Raw genomic sequence first — 8,573 nt, forward strand, 5'->3', positions numbered from 1 at the left:
AACGTATGTTAAAATATTTTACTCGTATTTAAAGCTTACATTGTGAATTACAGATATGTATATATCACCAATTGCATTTTCCTGCCAATTTGTTGAATTGAATGAATTTGAATTTGAATATGAAATCGTGTTAACTCAAACCCCTAGTTTTTGGTGGGGTTAGTGTTGCTTATTCTTTAGTTTTCTATGTTATGTCATGTGTTCCCTTCTTTCATTTTTAGCAAGGCGTTATATTTTTGATTCTGTTTGTTTCGACAGTCTTTTTAAGCATTTGAATGTATTTTTTGTTCTCCTATTAATGCTAAGAAATTAAAAGACAGAGTTGGAAGTATCAAACTGGCAAAATATTTTTTTTTAATTCCAAAACATCAAAATCAAACCTATATCTAAGTTAGTATGCAAATGATAACCAAATGTAAAGGATTAGGAATATTTTAAACAAGTCATAAGAAACCCAATATCAATATCGAGAAATTTATTCCATCAAGATACGTGTAATGATACAAACAATGACATTGCTATTCAATGAGTTATAAAATGGAAACATATAACTTACTCTCGACTTTCTAGACCAAAGTATGGCATAGCTAGTTCGACAGCTTGGAGCGCTCCATTTGTCCAATATGAAAAAGAACGAGAATTAAAAGCATTAGACACGAGAAATACGTCGTCATCCTTTGACGGTTTTGTCATCTGTTTTTCAACTTCATGCCATATATATCCTGGCATCCATACCTGCCATGCTCCACCATATGGATAAGCATGCCAAAGGCTAATAACGCCATTTGTTGGCTGTGGAATGACATTTAAAGGGAGTTGATATATGTAACTAAGATATTTATTTGTAATATCAACCATTTCCTTCCCCATCGGAAATGCAATATCTCCATCAGTTACATCACTGTTTTCCCGTTCAACTAATTCCTTCCAGTAAGATATGTATGGTGTTTTATCTGTGTACATTGTTTGTAGTACTGAATTTAGGGGATTAGCTTTTGATGTTCCAAAATCGTACGTTTGTTTTAATGGAGTGTCTGATATAGCATAATCGGAGTAAAGGGGGGAACTTTTCCACCATGGTGAGTTATAAGAAAGATAAGATTTTCCTGCACTTATGTCTTTTACCGCTTTGGTTAAATATTCCCTAATATGTGGTTGGTACAAACCATGCCAGTCAAGTCTTTCCAGTGATAATCTATTAACTGCAAGAATTACTTTCTTTGCGCACTTTTTTATCAAGAGACCATCCTAAAAATAGAAAAAAATATGTAACTAATTTGAGGGTACTTTTAGTTAGAACAATTTGTTTTTCACGGTATTATTCATTATTGTATTAGTTGTAATTATGTCATTTCTTTGAGTGAATTGATTTTTCATAACTGGAAAAAATTGGTTGCCAAAAAAAAACCAAACTTTTGTTTACATCAAATTTGTGAGATTTGATTTTTAATATTAATGATATTATAATGATATCGATTATTATAAATTAATTTAAAAAAAATATTAAATGAATTTGCATTTGTTTAGACATAATTACCGAACTAATGCGTGTCCTTCCATTTGTCGTAACTGTGGGTTGAAAATACAAATTATAAATGCCACTTTTTGATTTCCGAATAGCTTTCAGATGGTGATTTAGTTTAAGTTGGTTCCTGTGGAGGGAAATAACCTACATTAGATATATCAATTTAAAAATTAGTATCGGTGAAATATGTAATTATATGATCCTATTATATCCTGAAGGACACATGTATGTAAACGGGAAATATTTCCGAAATATTTTTTATATCTCTTTATGTTACAGACTTTAAGAGCATATGGACCTGCATATACAATGCAGGTATTTGTTTTCAAATATGTTTAATACAAAGCAAAAGTACTGTTGTATATGATACAAGTTAATATTGCAAAAATATTAATATTTTGTATTTACTTTCAAATCTTTCCTACCAATTTCATCTAAAAAAAAATTAGTTATTATCAATTAAAGCTCCGTTTAATTGTGGTGTTCTATAGACTAAGAATATAATTCAATGTCTCTACATTTAATGTTTTATGAAATGTTCTTACAAAGTTTCTCCTTCACTCCGGCAAAGATTGCCTTCGCCTGGTTTAGAAAAGGAATCTTGAATTTTCTATGTTTAATACTTTTCAGCTAATCGTTGATATGACCTTCAAACTATTTTGATTGGAGCGTCACTGGTGGGTTTTATGTTTTGATGGGATAAAACGCGCGTCTGATTTACCAAATGCGGAGTTAGTATAACCTTATAAATCATTTGTGTAAAATATATTATCTGGATGGTGTACACTTTTGTATGTAAATTAAATTAAAAAATGGGACAACGTTTTGTAGTAACGACGACCCCTTTTTCTCAACAAAAAATTGACAAAGAAATACCTGAATTTTTCCCGCTTGAAAGTTGTTTTATACATGTTAAACTTTTGTGTTCCGCAATGCGCGCAAAAACTTTTAGCAATCAATAGAAAATTAAATATAATTATTAGATTAGGATAAGAATAATCGGTATATACACCCTAACAGCTACAAACTAGTATATGTCTGTAATAACCAATTTGGGAAATATCAATTTAAATCTGATTGAATTTATACAACTAACCTTCGACTTTCATTTAAAAACCTCTCAAGTAACGTAGTAGGTATTGATTGAAACCCTTTCGTCACAGTTAGGACTTCAGCCTCTTCATTAGATGGAGGATATTCTACTACTTGAACAGCTGCACTAATATCATATTCAGCAAATCCTGATGTTTCTCTTATATACTTTTGTGCTTCTGGTGTAAGGAACTTATTATACAAAGACGTGATGCTACAACAATGAAATAGGCAATGAAAAAAAATTGTTTTATACTGAACAACCATTTATTTACTTGTAAATTATCTTTTTAATATATGTTTTCATAATTTATTTTCATATTTTATCAAATGATGGAATAATTCATGACCAACTTGTCTAATTCTTGTTAGTTGTGTTTTTAATAAAACGTTTTGTAGATTTTTATTGCATTTTCGTGTTCTTTTATATCATTGGTTTCATTTTTCCACGAATGAATTTGACTGTACTTTTGTTATCTTCTGTTTTTTTTGTTGATCTTGCGACAGTTTTCTCCAGTGTATAATGTAGGACATTCTAATTACTTATTAAATAAATAAACATATATGTTCTCCTATTGTTGAGTGTGAATTCACATTACGATAAGACGTGTCACGGTACTTTTCTATCCAAAATTCATGTATCGGTTTTGATGTTATATTGGTTATTCTCATCGGATTTTGTCTAATGCTTAGTCCGTTGCTGTGTGTGTTTCATTTTACTGTTGTTTCGTTGTTCTCCTCTTATATTTGATACGTTTCCCTCAGTTTTAGTTTGTTACCCCGATTTTTTTGTGTCCATAGATTTATGAGTTTTGAACAGCGGTATAGTACTGTTGCCTTTATATACAATGTGTGTCCAATTATAGGCCTGTTGCTTTTGATAACTGTTTATACCTTTGCTTATATATTTCTATGCCATCGACATCTTTGATATAGAACCTTTTGACATCTTCTGGAACATTGGTCGTTAATACATCTGTGTTGTTTCTAAACATTTCCCTAAAATAAATATACAGTAATGATTAAACTTCACAAGCTAAATATTCTGTAATTGTAGTTTTGGTCTACCTTTTAAACAATTTAAATCTTAAATTACATAACAAAGAATGTTTGATATCAAGTAAACCCGCAGTTCATTTTTTCAGAATCAATATTGTTATAGTTAAACCAAGTTATCAATTACTGAATATGTAAACGGTAAAATCATAAAAAAAATACTGAACTCCGATAAAAATTCAAATATATTTAGCAGTCTATTGATTCTTTGTCAATTATGTTATATTTTGGAGGCATTCATGATATAAGGAGCAGTATCTGATTTAAAGAATTGCATATAATCGGTTGTCCCTCTGTCTATCCTACTAAGCTCAGCTCTTAATAAAACATTGCGAAATCATGACCTGCTTACCCATCCAGTGCACCTGAGATAAACTTCAATTTGGGATTGGGTTCGTTTAGCTCAGTCTGTTCTTTTTTACATATAGTTTTATAGCTTTGTTTGTCTTCTTTTTAATTTTCGTTTTTTTCCGAGACCGTGTCGTTTTTTCTTCGATTCATGAGATCTGATTGGCCCGTTGGTGTGTTTTTCTCTTTTATATGAATTCGTATAATGAACATGAAATCTGACTTGCATTTATTACGTACCATTTAAGTTGATGAACTGGTTTTCTTTCATTTGAGTGCAATATATACGGTGTTTTAAATCCACCTAAATCTTGATGACGCAAATGTGTTCCTCGTACGGCAACAATAGTATCGTTTGATGGTCCTATGCCTAACTCAAATTTTTCTACTCGTAGTCCTAGTTTTCTTATGGTATCATGGAGTAACGTATGCGCTGAAAATGTACATTGCAATGAATAAAGGGTATACAAGAGTTCGGTTTTTTTATTTATAGTCTTTTGACATTCACTATCACGGTCACTAGCATGGGTAATTTTACTGTTTGCAGCAAAATATAACAAATTAGACAAATTTTATTGGTGAATGGATGCTACTGAAACCGATAGAAATAGTTGAAAACAACACCGTTACAATATTCATTTTTAAACTTTTGAGTAAACCTTTCGCCATAAAATATTTCATGCTGAGAATATTTGCTGAAATATACATTTGTACACCTGATTTTTTCTATAATCTCCAGTGTTTTCAAATAAACAATAGCATATGTTTAATGCTTGAAAAAAAATGAAAATATGCCATCAGGCAAAACGTAGCTGTCATTTTTCAATTTTCATGGAATTCTAACTTTTTGTTTTCCAAGATTTAAGAAAGGAAATACTTTTTTGGTTTTCCAAGATTGAGAAAATAAATTAGATATAAATGAGCCAATGCAAAATATTTAGGCAAAGAAAGTCGTAAACACTATGCAGACGACTATAGATTGAGCATCACTAACACCACTAAAACAGGCGTTCAGCGCATGCGCAACGGAAGAGTATCAAATGAGAGTCAATAGATACCAGAGGGACATTCAAAATAATAAGTCGAAAATAAACTGACAACGCCATGGCTAAACAAAAAGACATGCATACATACAGACAAAAACAAGTACACAAAACACATCGACTTAGAAACACGAACTCCACCAAAGTTGATTTCATGTGCTGAAGAAAAGAGGGACGAAAGATACCAAAGGGACAGTCAAACTCATAAATCTAAAACAAACTGACAACGCCTTGGCTAAAAATAAAAAAAAGACAAACAGAAAAACAATAGTACACATGACACAACATAGAAAACTAAAGAATAAACAACACGAACCCCACCAAAAACTAGGGGTGATCTCAGGTGCTCCGGAAGGGTAAGCAGATCCTGCTCCACATGGGGCACCCGTCGTGTTGCTTATGTTATTACAAATCCGGTAAATAGTCTAATTCGGTAGGTCACATTCATGAAAGGGAAGGGGATTGTAGTTACGACGTAAGGAACATATTCGATATCATTTGTTAAACGGTTATTCCATAACGGTCAACAAACTCGTGATGGCGTCCCTAAAATTTACGAAAGGTAGGCATATTCTGCACCACATGTGGCACCTGTCGTATTGCTCATGTTAGTACACAGTCAAATTTTGTAGGTCACATTCGGGACGGAATTGAAGTTACGACATTAGGATCAAATCCGCATTCATCAACGGATATTTCATAACGGTCAACCATTTCGCGATGGCGTCTGGAACACTTAATTACGATGTGATGATTTCAAAATTCCCATTTGAAACTATTGGTTTTATAGCTACCTTGTTAGCAGCAACCCTCTATCAAGGAAAGAATGATAGAAAAATCAAGCCGAGGGATATCCTTTCTACTGGAAGATATATATTCCGTATACAGGCGCCTCTGCAATACATAGAAACTGAATGCTTTCAATTAAGAAGCTGACACCATTTTTCGTCGTAGAGTTTTGACATCTGCAGAATCCTGCACTATGGCACCCGTGTTTAAATAATTGCATGTACATGTATTTAATTTTTTTTAACATTATTCTTAATTGAAACTTACACTTAGGTTTAAACCTTAAAGCACCCAATTCTACATTGATGTCAGGTGTTTCAGGAAATTGCAGTGTGTAACATCTTCCACCTACTCTGTCTGAGTATTCGTATATAGTAATTTTCTGATTTAGATTTCTCAATCTCCATCCGGAATATGTCCCAGCTATACCGGCACCTATTATTGCTACGTCATCACAACGCTTTGCTTAAATTACAAGATTGTAGAAAAGAAGTTAGCCAGTAAAGTTAATTATATTACAAATGTCAAAAGAAATTACATTTACAAGCAAAACTAGATATATAGCATATTCTAATCACGAATGTTATCAACAGTTTACATACATGAAGGGCACCTTTAATAAAAATATATCGGGCATGCTAAGGGATTTGCTTTAAAGATTGAAATATTGTTTTAATTCAAAGTGCTCATCTTGATTCATGTGCTTTTCATATCTTATTAATAATGAAAAATGGAATTAGTTATAAATCAAATCAAAACAAATCAAATATTTTATTGTCGTATAAACTTTACAGTTTGTGACCAACATGTAGTAATACAATAAACATAAAACCACATTAGTTAACTAAATACATTACCCCATTTTTTCATACAAGAAAGCTTTATCAATTATCAAAACTTATTTTTGTTGCCATAGCTTAAAGAAGAAAGTCAAATAACAAAAATACCGAATTTCGAGGAAAATTCAAAACGAAAACCACCTAACAAAATTGAAGAATTAAAAGCTAAATCAAATTAAATAAACTCATCATAGATACCAGGACTTAATTTTGTACATACGCCACACGCGCGTTTCGTCTACAAAAGACTCATCAGTGAATGGATAATAACTGTCATATTCCTGCATGGTCCTCGTTTTGAAAATGTTGGATTAAACATGGTTTTATAGCTAAATAATCTTCTGAATTTTATATCACTTATAGTTTATTATAAGAAAGTCATTTTCGTGTATTTTCAATATATTTTCTATCAAAAAGATACAATTGCAAACAAAAATATTTTCTGTTCAATGGGTCCAATATCTCAACTTAAAGTGCACAACATAGAATCTTAATTTTGAATTGATTTTAATGAAATAAACAATATTTGATTGATTGATTGGTTAATTTATCTATCTATTGACCACCTAAACTTGAAATATAAACATGAACAATTCTACCTTAACCTTTATCAAATTTGTGTTTAAAATATATTTCACTGCCTAGACGCCTGCTAATCTCTTTGCCGTTTGAGGATGCAGACAGATTACGAGAGAAAATGAAAGTTGCCATACATTTTGATTGTTATTAATTTTTTAGGGTATAAATGTAAAAATAAATATTTAATCTATGAAATAAAACTCATCATACAAGGATTAAATTTTGTTTCATTCATTAACATTATCATTTTGATAATTCATATCAGCACTGTAGGAAACTTGACAGTATGAAGATCAAACCATTTCTTATGAATAAATCTAAAATTTTGATTTAATATCGGAAAATATAAAATTAATTAGTACTCGCTACGAAACAGGAGAAAAGCTCGGCAGGCCTCGCGTTTCGTCCTGTTTCTATATCGGAAAATATAAAATTAATTAGTACTCGCTACGAAACAGGAGAAAAGCTCAGCAGGCCTCGCGTTTCGTCCTGTTTCTAAAGCTCATACAAATAAATGTTATATTTTCCGACAACATACATATTTTGCATGTTTAGAAGTGTAACTTACAAGAATGACGAAAAGCCTCAATCCTGACCACAGACAGTAAGATCAAAACGTAAGCTAGTTTCCACATACACATATCGAGTGTGACAGTTAGAGACAAGAGCACTTTGTTTCATGAAACAATCTTCTATTTATATTTATTGAAATATATATCCTATTATTGTTTTACTTTTGCATATTTAGGTTTTATAGTTGGTTTCATAATCGACAAGTAAGTGTAATAATCTATGGTAAAGGTTAAATACAGTGGGTTATATTTTTTTTATTCGAACAACAAGGTGGCTAGCCTTCATGGTGGTGGCAATATTCAGGAGCATAAATGTTACTTGGTCTGTAATCAAATACCTTAAACACCGAACATTGTATGATTGTTTGATGAGTTGTTCTGTTCAGTTTGCCACTATTTCGTGCGATTTATTTTTGTTTATGTAGAATTCTTACATGATAACAAACGCCGAAAGTTTTATACTGACATGGCCGATCAATCATTTGTTTTTGAGTATCAGTTATCTCCCCGAACACAGATGTTTTTCCTGACGAGGCCATCGAATTCGTGTTCATCTCGGACACCTTCTCTGATACTGTATATCGGATTCAACCCTCATTTAGACATATGGTAACATATAATGACTAGAAAGTACATATCAATTATAGGGTCACCAAGTCAGAGGGCAAGGTTGTTATATCAAACTCCAATTCACCAAAATAAATGTAAAACTACACGATATGACACAACC

At 31.7% G+C, this 8,573-nt stretch overlaps 1 protein-coding gene across 1 annotated transcript; it reads right to left on the reverse strand.

The window, feature by feature from the left end:
• Window positions 1-552: 552 nt before the first annotated feature.
• Window positions 553-7,912, reverse strand: LOC139500182 (aplysianin-A-like). Its single transcript, XM_071288919.1, has 7 exons — window positions 7,840-7,912; window positions 6,121-6,318; window positions 4,262-4,454; window positions 3,512-3,616; window positions 2,622-2,831; window positions 1,538-1,652; window positions 553-1,248 (listed from the first exon to the last, which is right to left on the reverse strand). The coding sequence occupies exons 1-7, from the start codon at window positions 7,910-7,912 to the stop codon at window positions 553-555; spliced, it is 1,590 nt and encodes a 529-aa protein (XP_071145020.1).
• Between the last annotated feature and the right edge of the window lie 661 nt (window positions 7,913-8,573).

This window comes from Mytilus edulis, chromosome 13, assembly GCF_963676685.1.
Source record: "Mytilus edulis chromosome 13, xbMytEdul2.2, whole genome shotgun sequence".
NCBI lineage: Eukaryota > Metazoa > Mollusca > Bivalvia > Mytilida > Mytilidae > Mytilus > Mytilus edulis.

Bases quoted from the DNA above. Each gene is read 5' to 3' on its own strand.
- LOC139500182 (XM_071288919.1), bottom strand. From the start codon at position 7,912: ATGTGTATGTGGAAACTAGCTTACGTTTTGATCTTACTGTCTGTGGTC. The intron at 4,455-6,120 runs GTAAGTTTCAAT...GTACATTTTCAG, and splicing joins TTTAAGGTTTAAACCTAAGT to CGCATACGTTACTCCATGAT. The intron at 3,617-4,261 runs GTACGTAATAAA...TATTTATTTTAG, and splicing joins CCAGTTCATCAACTTAAATG to GGAAATGTTTAGAAACAACA.